At 40.1% G+C, this 19,655-nt stretch overlaps 1 protein-coding gene across 1 annotated transcript in view; it reads left to right on the forward strand.

The window, feature by feature from the left end:
- The first annotated feature begins 11,589 nt into the window (after window positions 1-11,589).
- The window catches only part of SPRED1 (sprouty related EVH1 domain containing 1), a 137,874-nt gene continuing 129,808 nt past the window's right edge, over window positions 11,590-19,655 (forward strand). The window contains exon 1 of the mRNA XM_020990953.2: window positions 11,590-11,785. Within this exon, the coding sequence (XP_020846612.1) occupies window positions 11,754-11,785 (32 nt within the window). The 5' untranslated portion in view covers window positions 11,590-11,753. The remainder of the gene's footprint in view (window positions 11,786-19,655) is intronic.

Raw genomic sequence — 19,655 nt, forward strand, 5'->3', positions numbered from 1 at the left:
AAAAAAATGTCAGTCAGAACAACAATCAAATCTGTGGAACTCACTTGCAATCTCTGAACCAAAAGCAGAGGTTCTTTGTTTCCTTGCTTGATTTTGTACTCAGTGCTCTGTGAGTAGGCAAAGGCTGGCAAGTGTGTGCTTGCTGGTAGGGAGATGGAGAGACCCTCAGGTGCTGGTAGATGCCGATTATGACAGGAACCGAGAGCTAAGCCTTCTGGGGTATTCTTATGCATCAGTCCCTAGACATACTAGTGCTTCCCTACCTCTCTGCCTGACACTCTTCACCCACCTGGAAAGTTCTACCCCTTTCTTGGTTGTATGAACCTTCTCTCTCCTTCAAGGACCTCAGCTCCCTCTTCTAGAACACTCCAACCTGCAGCTATTTCTCTCTCTACTTTGAACTCCTAATACTCATTGTTTATCAATTTTCATCTTATGTGCATTTTATCTTCTTATTTCTCTCATTTTAGCATGTATAAAAGCCTGCTCTTGTGACATTTCCTGCATTCTTATATTTCTTATTTAGCTCTTACAATTTAATTTAACTTTCCACATGTTTATGATTTATCTTCCCAACTAGACTATAAGCTTCTTGAAATCAAGGGTTGTGTGTTTATATATGTGTGTATATGTGTATATAGGTATATGTGTGTATACGTGTGTGTGTGTGTATGTGTGTGAGTGTGTGTGTGTGTCTTTGTTTTCCCCACAGGGCCTAGCCAGCACACAGGAGGCACTCAATAAATACTTATTGATTTGAGAAGCAGACAGGACATTCTAGCACTTGAGATTCTAACTATATGTGCTACTTACTACCTCCAAAACTATTTTTAGCCTTTCTTTTTTACTAGACATTATTAAAAATCTTGCATTTAAAAACTGTAGTTAATATGTACCTCGATCAAAGGGAACTCTTTTATTTTCATGCTGTACTTTGTTTAATGAATAATAATTTTTTTTTTTTAGTGTAACCAGTCTCTTGGCTAATGAGTTCTGCCTCTCAGTGGAATTACTAAATGGTAACCATGTTTCTAAATAGTTTCCTTGCCTCTGGCATAAGTCTATTTCTCCATCGTTAGTGTTTCCCATGATCTCCCAAACCAATACAGAATATGAGGGGCATGTATGCTATTTTTTTCCTCCCAAAGGACTGCAATTGTTGCTCTGGCAGTTTCCGGTGAGTGTGAAATCAGTTTACTTTTAATGGTATAACTGCCTTTTACAGGAAGTCTCAACAAGATTACAAGGAGTACAAGGGAAATAAGCAGTCTGAGATTTCCTTTATTTTCAGTATAATCTTAGCAGGGAGGATGCTTATTCCAGCAGCTTCATGTTGCTAAATAAAGATGTCTTTTCCCTCCTTCTTTCTCACTCTTCTCGGCCAGACTTTGGTATTTGGTACAAAGGTTAAAGCTCATTTTGAGTTACCACGACATGGACATATCCATATTACAATAAGATTTCTAAGCCCACTTAAATATATGTAATACAACAAAAATTTCAGTTTAACCAAAGAATTTGTGCAGTTCTTTTTATTTATTGTATTTGACTTCTTTTAAGATAAAATTCAAAGTCAAACAATCACAAATTTAGGATGCCACATACTTTATGTGTGTGTGTATACGCATACACATATACATACACATACATGTACACATGTATACATACATAGCATGCACACATATATATTAGTATATTTAATTGAAACATACATACACATATGTAGGTATATATGTATGAGGTAACTATATGTAGGTATATGTATATGCATACACACACACATATATATATATGTGTGTATGTTTGCATATTACAATTCAATTCACCAAGCATTTATTAAGGATCTGCTTTGTGCCAGGCATTATGTTAGGTTCTAGGAATGTAAAAACAAAAATTAAAAAGCCTCTGACTTCAAAGAGCTTATATTCCACTAAGAAAAAAATGTACACAAATAAGTTAATACAAAATATATCCATTGAAGGGGGAGGGAGTTGGGAGGAAGAAGAGATAGTCACAGGATTGCAAGAAGGGGAGAAAAATCATTGGAATAAATAATTAAGTGCACAGAAGAGAACAGAAAGAAGTACAGAGGGAAACAAGACAGTTTTTAAAGATACATGTTGAATTTACTATATACTTAAAGAGAAAATCAAGCTCTGTATAATAGATATGGAGTTTTATGTACAATCCTACTTTTCTGTTCTATTTTGAATATAGAAATGCTCATTTTATGTATTTGTTAACTTCAGAGTAAAAGTAACAAAAACTGAAAAGTATATACAAAATAATTTCAGTGGGAGATGAAGGGGAACCACTAAGAACTGGGATTTCAGGAAAGTCATTGTGTAGGAATTGACCCTAGAGCTAAGCCTAAGATTCCTCAAATATGGTGCCTTCTAATGTTTTATTCCACTAGTGATGGATATTTTATGTAACACCAGTAGTGTGCTATCACTTACACTACCTAATACAGGTGTGGTGTGTCTGGAGTGTTCCCTTTAGACCAGTGGTGTTAAATTCAAATACAAAGAGACCACCAATGATACATAAGAATCCCTGTGTGCCACACATAGACTTAGTTTTAAGATGTAATTTTATCTATGTTTTATTATAGACTTAGTTTTAAGATGTAATTTTATCTATGTTTTATTGCATTTTTATTTATTTTCTTAAATATTTTCAAATTACATTTTAATCTGTTTTAGAGTGTTGCAGGTTGCAGAGTGTTTAACACTTCTGATGTTAGACTCTCACACTGTTACTTCCTCCACAGTGTGTGTCAACACCTTCTTACTCTCTGGGTTGGATTGATCACTCTAATCTGTTAGCACACTGCACAGTCCAGGTTCCCAAAGAAGGACCACCACTATACCCACTATATGGTTGCAATAATTTCTCTCTGGATCCTAGGGGCAATCTTATTAAGGTAATCTTATTTCTCCTACCCCAGCTCTTGAGCTCCCATTGATGTGTATCTATTTACATAAGCCAGCCATTCACAATAATGACACTTCTAGATCTTAAAGGTAACCATTTCCTTAGCAATAAAACAAAAAGAATAATAACATATTTTAAAGTAAATGCATAAATAATATAATACAATACAAACAAACCTAAGTCACACTCACTCACTAATGCATTCAGTGTGTGTAGGGGAGAATGGACACACATTCACAGGAACCTGGCAGGAGACTACCTGAAGGAGGAAAACCCATGCCAGGGATAACTCATAAATCTGGACTGAGATGTTGATGTAAGTGGTCTATTCAGGAATGTCTGTCCCACACAAAACAACTTTTCTGCTAACTGTGTCTCCATTGGTCCTCACCGCTTTCTAGCTGGACAAATCCTCTTCTCTTCTCTATACATTAACCAGCTTTTTCAAATTAAAATCATCCTTAAAGGGACATTTAGAGTTACTTCTTCAATTAAATAGCGGTTACCTTTAAACCAGAGAACTGCAAAGCCCATCCGGCTGGCTATCTCTGGGCTATGGAGACTAACCTAGTTAATTATTCACTCATTCAGATGCCGCATTGTTCAATCAGAAAAGAGTTTACCAAAAACAACTCAGACTGACTCTCTAGGCAAGGCCAAACAGCCTAGCCAGCTCTTCCTAGATTTGCTTTTGACCTCTTGCTATTTCTTCAACTTCACATGCCTTGACTTTATATTTCCCATGTCCTTTGTCTCCTATACCTTTCGGTAGCTTAAATCAGAACTTTTTGGCACTCAGTGACTCACTTTTCACTTAAAAGCTAACAACTTTCCAAATTTCCCTCATGAAATTGACAGTACAGTTATCCTTCCACAGCAAGACTTTCCCCATAGCAGTTTCAATATATCTCAGGTCAGTATAAGAAATTAAATGGGAATTTTCTGGGAGTTTTGCAGAAGTCACAGATGACACTCCAAGGCCAGCAAATGACACAGAGCTACGACCAAAAACTTAACCCAAATTTTACAGTAAAGTACTGCAAACACCCCATAAAAGGAAAAGGAAGAAATTGGACTTCTCTGGTATAAAAGGAGGGCCAAAAAATTTTATTTTTCAGATCATGGGGATACCAGGCCCCTAATCCCCATGATATGGAAGGGATAACTGTATTTTTAAAATCATACCCCAGTCTCCAAATACTTATGATTTCTTTTTTCAGTTTTACTCTCTTTAGATAGAAAAGTTATATCAAAATGAGTTGAGGGACTGTAATGCTTTGTACTCTATGCCTCCAACATGGCCCCCGTGTTGTTTTGTGTATTTGAAATGTTGTATTCATATTCTTATTTTTTTAAATCAGTTTTTAATAAAAACTTCTCTGCTCCCACGTAATCCATGAAACTATTTATATACAAAGATTATTCAACATCTTTCACAAAGTGATTATAATCTTCATATTTGCAGCATAGTTCATTTTCTGCCCCAAGCTGATTAAATCCCATCCAAAAGTTGTTTCTTCATACACATATTTTAGCAGTCTTAATTAAACCAAAGATCTTTTTCTATTCTTTGCAGGCATCAAAACATTCAACTATAACAACGGTAATATCTTACATCTCTTAACAATTTATTTAAATATTGTTCTTTGAACAAAAGATCTTTTTCTGCCCTTTTCTTAACTAAATTGCTCTGTATGAAAAGGGGCCTTGAAGGAACACTATATAACATCTATATAATCATAACTATAATTACTGTGGATGACAAGTTAGCTAGGAGGCCATTTAAATAAGCTGAAAAGTATTAAACTTTAGCAAGTATCCGAAAAGTCTATTCTATGGTAATCAGTTATACAAGTACTTCTATCCATATAAAAGCTGTACTCCTTTTCTTAAGGAAGCAAGGTTTCCCAAAATCAGCACAGAATGCTGAAGTCCTCATTGTAGCTGCTTTAATCCCACAGGACTGAGTACTATACTTATAAGTTTCAACTCATGGACCAACTTTCCAATTCAAACTACCCCCTCTATTTCTCCCTTTGTATCATGGCCACCATTTTCAGTCCAACATAACACAGGCACAAATGCTTTTATAGTTTTAAACTTAATCCCTTTTTTCAGAGCATCATAGAATATTATTTGGGGAAAGTAAAAACTTGGGCAACATCTTTGCTATATAGCAAAAGATTTTGCACATTCTTGTATGAAGTGAGGCTTGTCTCCAAGAGTCTATGAACTTTTAAAAATGTCTGTATAACTTTGTCTTGGCTAGGCCATTGATCAGAAAAGTAGGTTGTGGTGGGGAGAAATGCAGTTGAAAGAACATGAGAAAGGAGAGGGCATGGGGAGGAAATCTATCAAACTTAATATTTAAATTGAATTTTTATACATTTGTGACTTTCCCACAGGAACATAGATTTAGGACTAGAAGTAATTTTCAGAGGCCATCTGTCCAACCACCTCATTTCACAGATAAGGCTATTGAGGCTGATATTAAGTGACTTGCCCAAGGTCATACAGGTAGTGAGTGGCAGAGTAGAATTTGAACACAAAACTGGACTTTCTAAACCTTTCTCTTCTGATAGAAAAATCAGGTTTAACCTGAAGGTTTTTTCTTCTTTTCTGAAAATAACCCGTGCCATTTGTGTTCACTACTACTCATCTGAATTTGACTTATTTTTAACTTTCCCCTAAGGAGTCTGTACAGGGTACAAAGAATGCTGGACTTGGGGTCAGAAGACCTGGTCTCAGGTCCTACTTCTGTCACTTACTAGCCATGTGGCGTGGGCAAATTCTTTAACTTCTCTGGGCCTCCTCTTAGGTAAATGAGGTGGATGCACAAAGTGGCCTCGTGGGTCCCTTTCAGCTCTAAAATCTATGATCCCTTGCTACTAAATAAAGACCACCGAGACAAGACAAAGAACAAATGTAAAACATGACAAGGAATAGTGAAAAGACTCATTTCTGGCCCAACAGAAAATTGAGAATACTTTCTCATCTGGAGGGTTCCACCTTCCCCAGGAACCTGTATATCACTTTAGACTATGAGTACCACTCCACCTCTGAGGCTTCCCAAACCAGTTGGTCAGTCAACAAACATTTATTAAGTGCTTTCTAAGTAAGTGCCAGGCACTGTGCCAAGATCTGGTAACACAAATAAAAAAAGACAGTTCCTGCCCTCAAGGAGCTTACTAACTAAAGGGGAAGACAAAAGAAAGCTGAAAATGGGGTTGGGAGGACCGTGAGGGAAAGTATTTGGCCCTGGGGCATGATGGAGTCAGGAGGAGTGAAGCAGGTAAAAAATGATGGTTGGCCTGGGCCCTATTCTTACATGGAGGCTATAGGAGTTTTCCACCCTCCAATAAAAGGGAGGAGGACCAAGGGGCAGAGGGTACTAAGTTGCAGGGCTGAAGTGATCTTTCAGGACCACCCTCCTCTATATGACTCATGAGGTAGGGTGTGTGTGTGTGTGTGTGTGTGTGTGTGTGTGTGTGTGTGTGTGTGTAGGGGAAGAGTGGTCAGAACACTGGGCCTGGAGTCAGAAGATCTAAGTTTAAATACAACCTCAGACACTACTAGTTGTGTGACCCTGGGCAAGTCATTTAACCTCTATCTATAGTAACAGACAAAATTTACAGAATGCTGTAAGGTTTACAAAGTACTTTCAAAACATTATCCCAGAAAATACTCCCAAAAACATTGTGAGGTAAATGATGTAAGCATTATTATCCCCATTTTACAGATGAAGAAGTTGTGAATTGGCCAGGGTTATTTAGATAGTAAGTGGATTCAGTTCTAGGTAATCTCACTCCAAATATAGTGTTCTTTTCACTCCACCATATTGCCTTTCTGTGTGTGTCAGACCCTGCTTGAGGGAAGGTGGTAGAGGGTTTGTATGCAAAGCACGGAGGATTGGGGAGGAGTGACAGGTCAGAAAAGGAATGAAAGGGGGGATTTGATGGGTGTAAGTAAAAATCATATTGGGTGGTAGAAGGGGAAAAAAAGTGGGATATGAGTTTTGGGGATAACTGGAGAAAGGAGATGGGGGAATTGTGAAGAGATCACATGGGTTGATAGGAATAGGGTGTGAAGGAAGATGGTGGTGAATATGTGTGAAAGGGAAAGCGCCTAGGACTGGAGATGGGGGAAGGGAGAAGGGACTGAAGGGTTGTTGAAGCAGGTCTAGGTCAGGGTTAGGATAAGCGAGAGAGAAGATTAAGAAAAGCCCAATTTCCTTTGTTTTCCCACCTATCTCACTTCTCCCCTAATACCTTCATAGGGGCAATCTCATAGTTAATACGAACTTATTTTGAATTCTAAGTGGGACCTTCCCGTCTCCCATCTTTAGAGTCTCTATTTAGATTGTTTGGAACATCAGGATTTTTCAGGGAAAAAATGGGAAACGATTTAGTAATTTAACGTAGGATAAATTTTGGGAGTTCATCCCTGGCGTGAGATGTGCATGAATCCCAAATAGCATTATGGAGGTAGAAAGAAATTGAAAAGATTGTCTAACTCCAAGTGAGATAGTAGACTAGGCTAATGGAACAGCAAGCAAGACAGAAACAGAGAGAATTCAAAAGTCAGCTTTAAAATATTTAAGAGATTTTCCAGGTAACAGATTTAGGCTGGGCGTTACCAAAAGGTGCCTGCCATTAGGCTATGAGCTAAAACAGCTAACAGGCTCTTCCAACGATCAGTAGAAGACAGCAATTTAACAAAGACCTAACCAGCAATTGGTAGTAAAAGGGAAAACTAGGAGGTACAACAGCTACGGTGCCAGGCCTGGAGTCAGAAAGACTCCTCTTCCTGAGTTCAAATCTAGCCTCAGACACTTATAGCTGTGTGACTCTGGGCAAGTCACTCAATCCTTAGTTCCTCATCTGTAAAATGAGCTGGAGAAGGAAACGGCAAACCACTCCAGTATGTTTGCCAACAAACCCTAAATGGGGTCACAACTGAAGAACGCCCCAGTAGTGGGCAGCAGAGAGCAGTTCAACAGAGATAAGCAGAGGACTTTAGATCAGCAGAGAGAATGGAGCTTGCCTGGTGATATCACAAGAGGACACTGGAAGTTCTGAAGGGGAACAGTCATGTTGGTTGCCCCAATTTTTTCCATTTCTTATACAAGAGGGGAGGGGAACCAGCATTTAGTAAGCACCTACTACATGCTAGAAATAGTTCTAAGGGCTTTACAAATAATATCTTATTTGATGCTCACAGCAACCCTGAGGTAAGTGCTGTTATGATCTACTTTCCCTCAGTGGAAATCAAGGGAGAGCACAGGTTGGTGGAATATTTTTCATAATCTATTTTATGCTGTTGTTTGCTTTGAACTAATATCTTCCAGTCGGTCAGCAAAAGAAGCACATTTGTGGGAATTTGTGAGCTATGGTTCTAAACCCACAATATTCATTGGACTTAAAGTAACTCTCAGGGAACTATGCAAGAGGGTGCCTATCAATCAACAAACATTTATTAAGCACCTACTATATGCCATGCACTGTACTAAGCCCTGGGGATACAAAAGACAGTTCCTGCCCTCAAGGAGCTCACAATCCACTTAAGGTGCTGAACTATAAAGAGTCAAGAATTGACCCCAAACATCATGTAAATGTTAATGAGGAACAGATGAAAAGCAGCAAATTGCTTGGTGACTACGTCTCCTTGGAAGGGAGTAAAGGAACAAATGGAACTCTTGATCAAATTCTACACCCTTTTCACAGCCTCTCTCTTATATTTACTGTAGGAAATCTTTAAAAAAAAAGATTTCTTTTTCTTGTGCTTCATAGAGAACTGTAATGGGTGGAAGCCTAACTTTTGCCCTAATTGAGTACAAGTATCTACCTGCTGCCAGAGGACTTTGTGTACTAGTCTACTTTAAGAGAGGAGTGTCTTTTGAAGGCCACCATGATTCCCTAGGGGTCCTTCCTACCTGTAAAAGGGTTTATACCTTGGGCAAGGGCCAGCTAGTGAATATTAGTAGTGGATTTAGCCTGGAGGTGAGAACCAGGTGCAATGTTCACAGCTGGAGGTTTTCCAGGGCAACACTTTAGAAGGACAACAGCATGATTATAAGCCAATTCCTCCCTCTGCTAATTAAATCTTGTCTGCTGCTTACCCCTAGAATCCCCTCTGCAGGACTGAACAAAGACAGCCCTGCAGAAATGAACAGTAACATTCTCTTCTGAGCAAGGATTTTACTTGATGCTGTGGCAAAAAGTTACAGGGTTTTGGTTTCAAACCCCAGCTCTATCACTGTGACACTGGGCAAGTCATGGCCTTTATGGGTATCACTTTCCTCATCTGTTAATTGAGGGTATTGGCCTAGAGGACCCTTACACACACTTCCAGGTCTAAATGTAAATTATATAAATTACATGCAGAAAAATATCGAGAATGCTCTCATATACAACAGTCGGGATCAGAGAAGGAAAGGAAATAAAACTTACTAGCTTTGGGATTGTAGCAGCCTTTCGTCCCTTTCACTCTTTCATTTACATATTGAACCTTCCTAGCTAATAGGAGCAGCAACCACCTGACTTGCACAACCTCAGGCACATTTAGAAAGCACTACCCATACTCGGAGACCACGATCTCCAGGAAGCTAGTCAGAAAGTTATAAACTGTGGAGATTAATTTCCCAAGTCTAGATAATGTATAAATTTCCTAGGTACTGAAGGTGATAATGGAATTAATGGAGTGAAGAGCAGGATGGAGGGCCTTTAGCACGACATCAGGTTCTCTGCATAAACTTTTTGGGATGAATGCAAGCATTGTGCTGTAACAATATCAACTCCACGTCTCCCTATCCAGTAATCAGTCTTCCAACATTTGAATCCGTTTATGCGATAGGGGTATCTCCTGTATTGCAGTTATGCAACCTCATTCTTGCAGCGCCAGTTACTTCCTGTACTTCTAACTGTGCCAGATTCATGCAACCCGCCCACTGTAGGCTTCAATGAACTGCCTTCCCAGTTTTCCATTAAGAACCACTTTAACCTTCTGGGATGAATGCTCGGTACCGATATTCCTTGCGTTGCAACAACCACCAGAGTTCCTATGTCCTGGGGGATTGAAACACGAAGGGGGGTGCTTACAAGCAATGCTACCCCAACAACAGTAGGCGGTGCTGTTTGCATGGTCCCTCCCTCTCGCCCCCACCAATTGAAGATAAACTCAAGCCAGTTCCGTTCCTAGCGCCAGAAGAAAAAGCGGGGGGGGGGTGTTAATCTACTGAATAGTTTAGCTCTCCCCTTTATGCCGCAAGACAACGTATGTTTTGCTCCTCAAACAGCCTGCAACTTCCACATGGAGTAGCAACGTGCTGCAACAATGCACACCCTCCAGCAGCTCCCAGTGCATGGACCTACCCCCCCTTCCCTCCCTCCCTCCTCCAAGTGCCAAGAGTTTGGAGCGCGCGCATGCACGCGCACACACTTGCACACATACACATACACAGACACACACACACAGACACACACACGAGGAGTGGGCTATCCAATATATCCCTCCGCCCCCATTTCCCCAACCCAAGTGACTTGACAACGATTTGAGAAATGAAGGGAGGAGGGAACTACTTTGCTGAAACTTGCTCGGCAGCGCACGGCTGCGGGCTGCAGTGATTCTCCCGGAGGCTCAGGTTCTCCGTTCTCCTTTCTCCTCCCCACCCTCCCCCGTACCCCCTTTCTCTCTTTTCTCGCCCGCCCTACACCACTTCGGGGCTCCAGCCCTTCGCTTGCCTCCCCCCCCCCAAACTCCTCTCTCCCGGGACGAGCACGCAGCCACGAGAGAAGTCGCGAGGGACTACTTCTTGTCCGTCGTCCCCCGGCGGGGGGCCTTTGGGAGTCAATCCTCGGCGGCCGCGGCCGCAGCTGCGGAAGGAGCGGGCGGCGTGCGTGCTTCCGCCGCCTCCCCTCCCCTCCCCTCCGGTGATTCCCCCTTGCCCTCCCACCGCTCCCCCCCCCTGCTAGCCTCTCGTCCCCGCCCCCCTTTCCCGAGTGAGAGAGAGGGAGCTAGTCCATGGAACCTCTGCTGAGCACTGGCTCGGACCGCCCCCGATTCCCATTCCTCTCAGACTCCTAACTCGGACCGGGTGCCCTGTTGGGGGGGCCCTCGTCGGCGCCTCCCTCCTTTCGCCCCTCGCTCTTCCCCCGCCCCGCGCTGGGTGGGGGCGCTTCGCCCTCGTTCCCTCCCTCCCCCCACTCTCTCTCACACTCCCGGACGCACTCACCTCCCCCCCTGCTCCCGCCCACCCCCCCGGCACTGGAGGAGTCCCCGCCGCTGGATCGTGTCTAGAGGAATCCGCCGCGACCGCGGGGACCCCAGCTCGCTCTACCCTGCCCTGCCCAGCAGCCCCCGGAGGAGCGAAGCCGCCGCCCGGAGAGGCGGGTGATGGTGGGGTGGGCTCGCCGCCGCCGCGCGGAGCCCGAGCTCGGCAGCCCGCGTGCCTGAGCTAGACTCGCGCCGCGGAACCGCCGCCACTTGTGACCCCCGGAACGAGTGGCGGGCAGCGGGCAGCGAGGTCGGCAGCCGACACCGACTCCGCCACCGCCACCGCCGAGATTGTGGCCGCGGCCGCCGCCCCCCCGCGGGGCGGCCGGGGTTCCCGGGAGGGGAGGAGGGGGGGGCCGCTCCGGGGGAGGTGTCCACCATGGTGAGGTCCCTGACCCGCTCCTCCCGTGCCCCCCCGGCCGCTGCCTCCGGCCCCTCGGTGCTGCCGCCGCCGCTATTGCCGCTCCTGCTCCGCCTCCTGCCGCCGCCGCCGCCGCTGCTGCTGCTGCTCCTCCATCTCCAGATCGGATCACGGTGAGGGAAAAATGAGCGAGGAGACGGCGACTTCTGACCAAGAGTAAGCGAGCCCCTTATGTCCCCGGCCCCTGGCGCCCGAATGAAGGCTGCCTGCCCACCTGCACCCCACGAGAGTTTGGGGCTGGGGGGGGAGCGTGGGGAGATTGGATGGGGATTGGGGGGAGGGGGAGAGGACATTCCCCCCAACCCTCCCATCCCTTCTCTTTAAACTGGTTTCCTTTTGGGGGACGGGGGAGGTTGTCTTGACTTTTGAGGTAAGGGTCCCCCCCAACCCCACCACGAGAATGCATGAGTTGGGATGCTTTGAGAGGTGAGGTTGAAGTGCATGGAAGAACTGGTCTGTTTGTTTCCTCACTCCCCCCTCCAAGCACACCGACACGCACACATCTAGAACATTCATCCTTTTCCCTTTATAGCTATTTCACATGGAAACTCATGTGTGGGAGCACCATCCTGCAGCAAACTGCTCCTGAATCTTAATTGGATGAGTCAGTGACTAAATAGAGATTAAGTCGTCCCCCCCCTTTTTTCTTTCTTAAGATCTACCTATAAGGTACTTTTAAAAAAGTGGGGGTGGGGAGAGATGCTGAACAATTTTAGGATGAAGTAAGAGAAAACAGGAAGGGCTCTATTAGGGCTGTTTCGTCTGTCTTTTAGACTTAGATTTTATAACTCTATCAATGAGATAGACTCCAGGATTCTTTTTCTTTGAATGGTATCCCTTTAGGACATTCTTGTCAGCAGACCTAAAAGGAAGCACGAATGGTTTAACAATATTTACACTGCTGAACATGTCGATGATCTCATTCATTAACTTTTCTTTACAAGCTGTCGTGGGTTAAGGCTGTACTTATTTGGTCACTTCTTCTGTTTGCCAAAGTAGTATTTTTGACATTTAAATCTTTCAACAACTGATGCATGGCGATTTGGTGATGAAGTGAAGAGATAGATTTTCTTTGTTAGAGACTGAAAATTCTCTGCTAAATTTTATCATCTTGTCATTAATTTTAGAAGTTCACTTTTTGCCTATTTTTTTAGTTCAATTTTTGTTTTGTTTTCAGGCAGAAGTAGTAATAGGGTGGGAGAATTGTCATTAAGACAGATTCCTTTAAATAAAAAATGCATTCCTCAGCACAAACCTCTTGGAGAGAGGATTTTCAAGCTCTTAAAAACCTTGAGGCCTGTAAAGCACGAAATAGCTTGAGAAATAGCAAGCAGCAGTCTAGAGGGAAAAAAAAGCTCCCGCTTCTGCTTAGCGGGTGTAGAAGGTGGACTGCTGCAGTGTCAGTGCAGCCAAGAAGCAGAAGTCGCCGCCATGTTCTCTTCGTCTCTTTTTGTGAATCGCTGTTATTTGCATAGCACAATCTTCATTCATAAAAAGTAATTAAACCACCACCACCTTGGACATTCTGAAAGCATTTGTCAAGGAAATAAGTACGAGTCTCTGGGTGTGTGTCTCCCAAGAAAATATCTGAATTGAAGAAGTAAAGAGAATTTGAAATTTTAGGTGAAATAAAAAAAAACCAAAACCCACACACAGACACACACACAAAACAACCACCCCTGTTCACTGCATGTTGACACAGTTATGTGGGAAATATCAGTTCGGGGAGGTGCTGGCATCACGTGATCTACTCCATTCATAAAATACCTGGCTGTCCATTCACAGTGCAGTGCACTGTCTCTCAGCCTTTAGTAGATTAGACCTGTTTTGTGAGAGACTCAAAAAATCTTTTTCAGGGAATGCTTCTGGAGGAAAACCATCGAGCTACCCAAAGAGGGTTTTTTTTTTTATGTTGGAGGGTCTCCGCACAAGCAATTTAAACTAAAACATCGAATTGAATTTTAGGAAAGGGGAAAGACTTTTTGCTTAACCAAGGCCATGTTTTTAGATGTAAAAATAGTTTCCTTTTTGGCAATAACTAATAGAAAAGCAAGTCATAGAATTGGATTGACATAAATGTATCTTTAGTAATGAAAATAGGAATTCTTTTTTGGTGTCCTGAGGACAAGTGGAAAGCATAAATACAGTATTAATCGGGTTAGTCATATTAATACTGACAGTTTACATAAGCTAAAGAATATTCTCAATTGTTTAATCTTATTTCAGTATTTGAAGTATTTTGAATTAAAAATAATTTGACCCTTAAACTTGAAATATTTAGGTACTAAGTATTTAACATTAAATATTTAAAAATATTTAAGCCATGTAATAGAAGAATATTTAGAAGTTACATCATCTATATTAAGTCTTGTTAGAATAATGCTTTTGCAAACTTGTCTAGATCTATAACTATTCTTTAGTCCATTTTATAATACTGATGTTAATAGGACAAATGACACTGTATCCTTTCATATTAAAATGAGAAAGATGTGCTATATTTTGATAATAAACCTGGAGGTTTTGTATTCTGTTTTAGAAAAGGATGTATGCTTCAAGTAAATATTTTTCTCCTGGACAGTAACATTGACTGGGAATGAATAATGTTAACTGTGATATTCAGTTTTTCTAGAATGTATTTTATATTTATACTCAAGTAAGCTAATTGAAAAGTTGTAGGTTATCTTTAACTTAAAAGAGCATATTTAAATGACTGAATGATACAGTATTGTGCTCTACTTGTAAATAAGGAAAAAAAACGATTAGGTAGAAGGCAAAAGGAAAAAGCCTTGGTGTTTTGTTGTTGTTTCCAAAACACTGCTTTGAAACATAGATTTCATTATTTGTGGGAACTTAAATAGGTGTTAAGCCAACAAGGCCAAGGATTTAATTATAATAGGAAACCATGCACTTAGAGTTTTTTCCTTTTTGCCTAGATCTCAGCTTAACAAGGTGAGGATAAACCCCCTATCACTGGTAAACCATTAAGCTTCTCTAGTAAGAATAGTGCTAGGTTGTAGTTGAAGCCTCTAAAGGCCTCATTCTGCAATTTTTTCATCAGATATACCACGCTTCTTCAATTTGGAGTTGTATCTCTAGGAATGGATTGGTTATTTTAAAAATGATTAATTATTGAGTATGTACTGTATACATAAAGCATTGTGTTAATAGCAAACCAGATTTAAAAGAAAAAGATTACATTGAGGAAATAAGAATGAAAACTACATTTGTTATCTTAGATTATGCATTTTTATTATAATCACACCTAAAATTTAGCTTTCTAATTTTTCTTAATGAATGATAACTGCAAGCCTATAATGGTGTGTGTAAATGAATGCTATGGAATAAAACACGGCAGTTTTTCTCAAAAGGTTGAGGTACTTGAAGCACTAGAAAAATCTACCCACATATAAAATTACAAGTTGATAAACATTAATTTTAAAGAAATTATTTCAAGTAACAATATTCAGAAGTAAAATGTTTTGCTAATTAACTTAGTAAATTCTATTTTGATTTCCTGCTTAAAGTATGTTAGGTAATATTTAAGCTTTGCCACTGGATAGGATACATTTACCCTGTTTTTGTCATTTTAGTGTTCATAGGATAGATTTTTTTCAAAAGTTAGCTGGAATGTTAAGCATTAGATTATCTGATATATTATAGCCAAGAGCGATGTAGTCTTGCTAGTCCTGCATTTTCTTTGATAAAATCTATGGAAGTTTTGTAATATGAGCATTATTTGCAATTGATTAGAATTAAGTTTCTCAATATAATGTACTTGATAGTATAATCTAAGTAGCTTGAACCATGTTTTCTAAAGCAAACATTTTACTTGAGGCATTATTGTGCTTTGGAAGGAAAATGCTGGATTTGGATTCAGGATACCTTAGCTCTGTAACTGTGTGACCTTAGGGAAGTCCTGTGACTTCTCCGAGTCTCAGTTTCCTCATCTCTTTGATGAGGGGGTTGGCCTTAATGACCTCTAAACTTCCTACCGACTCTAGATATATACTCCTATGTTCTTTTAATGATTGTGCATTTTATGGCAGAAAAAAATGCTTTCCCTTTAGAGGGTGTGAAGAGTAACTGAAATCTCTGGGAAATATTTAGTGATAAATTGTCGTTAAATTTTTGCCAATTTCAATTCATATTTTTCTGGTTTATTATGAGGTATATTTTAAAACTTGCTACAATTCACTTTTCTGTGTGTTCAGATCAGTTTGCATTTTCACATGCATAAAATGGTCACTTTCAAGCTTTCAGACTTAGTTGATTGATCCTGTTGTTACATTAGGTAGCCCTGTGCCCAGTTCTGGGAACAAATGCTTGATCCCCAACACTTGAATAGGGATATAGGATCTTAAAAAAGCTTTTACTTAATTTAAACATAATTTTTTAAAAAAGATCACCTTGGATTTAGACCCAAAATGGTTTTTGTTTTGGGTTTTTTTTTTTTATATTTTGCCTGTGTAGACCTGCCTTTTATCAATAACAGAGAGCCTGTGTAATGGTCTGCCCATTCTCTGATAAAAAATAACTTGCCCCCCACCCAAAAAAGTCCAACAAAACCATTTGTCAGGTAAAATTGTAATAATTAGGCATGTACTTGATATCCTTGGACTAGGACAAAAAATGATAAACTTCCTACAAAGAGCAAAAGATAGAGCTGTCTTCCTACTCCTCTCTTGTATGTCAAACTTTATATAATGAATTGACAACTATGTCTAAAAATTGAGTGTATCACTTTCAAGACTTTTTTTTTTAGAGCCGCCAAATTACAGGAGATTGCCGGTGGTTAGGAAAATTAGAATTGCTTAATTCTTTGGACTACTCAGAGAAGAAGGAGAGGTTAGTAGGTTTGACAATTTAAAGGCTACCAATTGTTAGTAACAAAAAAATCAAAGCCAGAGAAAAAGGACTAATATCTTAATTCCAATCATCTATAGCCTCGGTAGACTTGAAATCTGTTAATCATTTTCCAGTTTGGGATCATGTAGGGGAATTCTTCTCTAGTTCCTATAATAAAAAAATGTTATATATGAAAAGTAAGTGGTATTGTATTGCTCACCAAGCCCAACCCTTTGAGCTCACAGCTGACTATTGGCATAAAATGTACCCATTTGTCCCTTGATACTTTAGCCATTTGATAGGTAGTTTGGAAAGGTCAGTGCACTTAACATTCAAGAGATATGGGTTCACATCCTGGCCCTGGTGCTTCTTAATTCTATTACTGTGGATGGGCAAGTCGTTTTTCCTCTCTAAGCCTCAGTTTCCTCATCTGTAAATTGAGGTTAATAGTACTCACTCTACATACTTCAGAAAAGCTGTTTTAAAGAAAGCACTTGGTAAACCTTAAAATACTAGGTTGCCTTCAAACACCAGATATGGTATGATTAGCTTTTTGAGAAAACTGTTGATATGTTTTGTGTAACAAGTTAGTACCTAATTTAGTGCGGGGCACTAATAATTAATTTTGTTTTTTTGGCTAGGCAATGGGATGAAATGACTTGCCTGGGGTCACACAGCTAGTAAATGTCAAGTGTCTGAGGCCACATTTGAACTCAGGTCCACCTGACTCCAGGGCTGGTGCTCTATCCACTGTGTCACCTACCTGCCCCTTATTAATAAATTTTTATTTGCAATAGATTTTGATTGGTCTCCCTCTGCGTCCTATCTCCCTTCTTCAATCCATCGTCTGTACTTGCCCAAAGCATTAGGTCTGATAGAGTCCTCAAGAGACATCAGCTAGGTGAGGCAATGGATAGAGCTCAGATCTGAATTCAAGTGCAGCTTCTGATACTTAGTAGTGTGTGACCCTGGGCAAATCACTTAACCTGTTTGACTCCATTTCTTCAGCTGTAAAATGGGGATAATAATAACACCTACCTTGCTGGGCTGTTGGGAGAAGCAAATGAAATAATATGTGTAAAATTGCTTAGCACAGTGCCTGGTACATAGTGGGTTCTATATAAATATTTATTCCCTCACCCTTCAGCTTCTCCCAAATGTGTCTGGGCAAGAGTTCTTAACTTGAAGTCTGTGGAACCCCAAGGGGCGGGGCCATTTCAGGGGCCCATGAACTTGGGTAGGAAAACAGTGACATCTTAATTTTTACTCCCTCTGACTGAAATTTAGCTTTCCCTTTACTTAAAACATTATTCTGAGGAATCCATAGGTTTCACCAGATTGCCAGAGGGATTCACGACACAAAAAAGGTGAAGAACCCTTGCTCTATGGATAAACTAATTATCTTTAAACAATCTTTGGTTGTTTAAAGTAGAGACTGGCTCTACTCTGCCTTTCCAAGCTTATTTCCCATCACTCTCTCATATACCAAACAAAACGGCCTGTTTGCTAATTTTAGTGCACAATGTTCTACTCTCTGCTTCCTCTTCTCCTAGCCCTTTACCTTTTGTTTTCCTTATACGTGTGTTCCTTACGGATAGGGACTTTCACTTTTCTTTGTATCCCCAGCATCCCCTCAGACACAGAGCTGGTTCTAATGAATGTCTGATTGATGGATGTGTTTGCTCCTTTAATTGTTTAGGAATTTAGGCAAATTGAAGACAAGCAGAAATGTAGTAATTTGATTGAATAACTAATTTGAAGTTAAGACTGAGCTAAAGATGGGGAAAATTAAGGTTTATAATTAGAATTTGGGGCTTTGAGACCTGTTTTTTGGACTTAGCAGCATATGAATATATATTGCATTGGTTATATGTTACAAATGGAGAGCTATCCAGCATCATGAATGTAGGTACTGGCTTGAAAGAAGATGAGTAAGAGTTGAATAAGTGCGCAGGAGGAGCTGTTAGTTGTAAATACCAACTTGAGCAGTTCTGAGAAGAATATGTTAACATTAAACCAGTTCCCATACTTCACTTATTGTCACCAAGTAAAACAATCAGAAAAAATGTTTTTACTTTTTCTGCAGTTCACTTTTTCTGAATTGCTTAGTTTATCTGTGCAATTCATAATAATTGATCCAGTAAGAGTTGTGCATTTAATTCTTAAAAAATCAAGCATGATAGCTAGAGACATGAACTTTTTCTACTGTATTTCACTTTAGTACTACATTGAAAAATATTTTACTTTTACGTGTATGTCATTTAAGATATTAGAATTTTAAAAAACAATAATTTATGTTAATATAGGGCCTTAAAATTTTATGAAATGTTTTCCACAACAATCCTGTAAAGTTTGGTAGTGCAAGCATTAACCTTATTTTAAAGATGAGGAAACTGAAGCTCAGAATGAATGCTCCTTCTATGGAGACATCAAAGAAGCGTTAGAAATAAGATTTTAATCCAAGCCCCCTAAATTGGTATTCTTTCCCCTATCATGCCTTCAATTAAAGGTTAACAAGATCCTTTTTTGGGTACCCCTCTAACTGTTTTACTCACCCTCAAATTATGGGAGCACAAACTATTCATTTCAACAAATATTCGTTAAGTAAGCATATACAATGTAGAAGGTAACTTATTGGGTGCTAGAAATCCAAATAGAGATATAACAAAGCCTGTGATCCAAAGATCATGGACTAATGAAGGACCTACAGTCTGACTAGAGTTATGTTTATTTTTAATATTTTTTCTTACATTTTGAGTTCAGTTTTCCTCCTTCCAGTCTCCCTCCTACTCATTGAAAAGGCACTTGCCTTTAATAAATATAATAAATATGCTGTCAATTATACATGTGAAGTCATGTAAAACAGTTATATTTTTTAAAAAAAGAATTAATGTAATTTAACATTGAATCATTGACCTGGGAACTAAATTGAAATAAATTGAATCTAAAAGAAAAGTGATTTTTCTGTATTCCTATCTTATGGGCCATATTTTTCTTTGGGTTTCTGAAACTTATGTTCCATAGATCATCTCTGTTCTTGATTTAGTAGGAATAACTGATGAAAATTTTCTTATGAAGATTTTTTTTAAACATCCTGCAAGGCTTTCTGCATTAAAATATTAAAAGTCCTTCCTTCCCCAATTCTTTTCATAAAACTTAGAGCAGGGCATCCAGTTCAATG

Source organism: Phascolarctos cinereus, unplaced genomic scaffold (genome assembly GCF_003287225.1).
Source record: "Phascolarctos cinereus isolate Bilbo 61053 unplaced genomic scaffold, phaCin_HiC Scaffold_3;HRSCAF=262, whole genome shotgun sequence".
NCBI lineage: Eukaryota > Metazoa > Chordata > Mammalia > Diprotodontia > Phascolarctidae > Phascolarctos > Phascolarctos cinereus.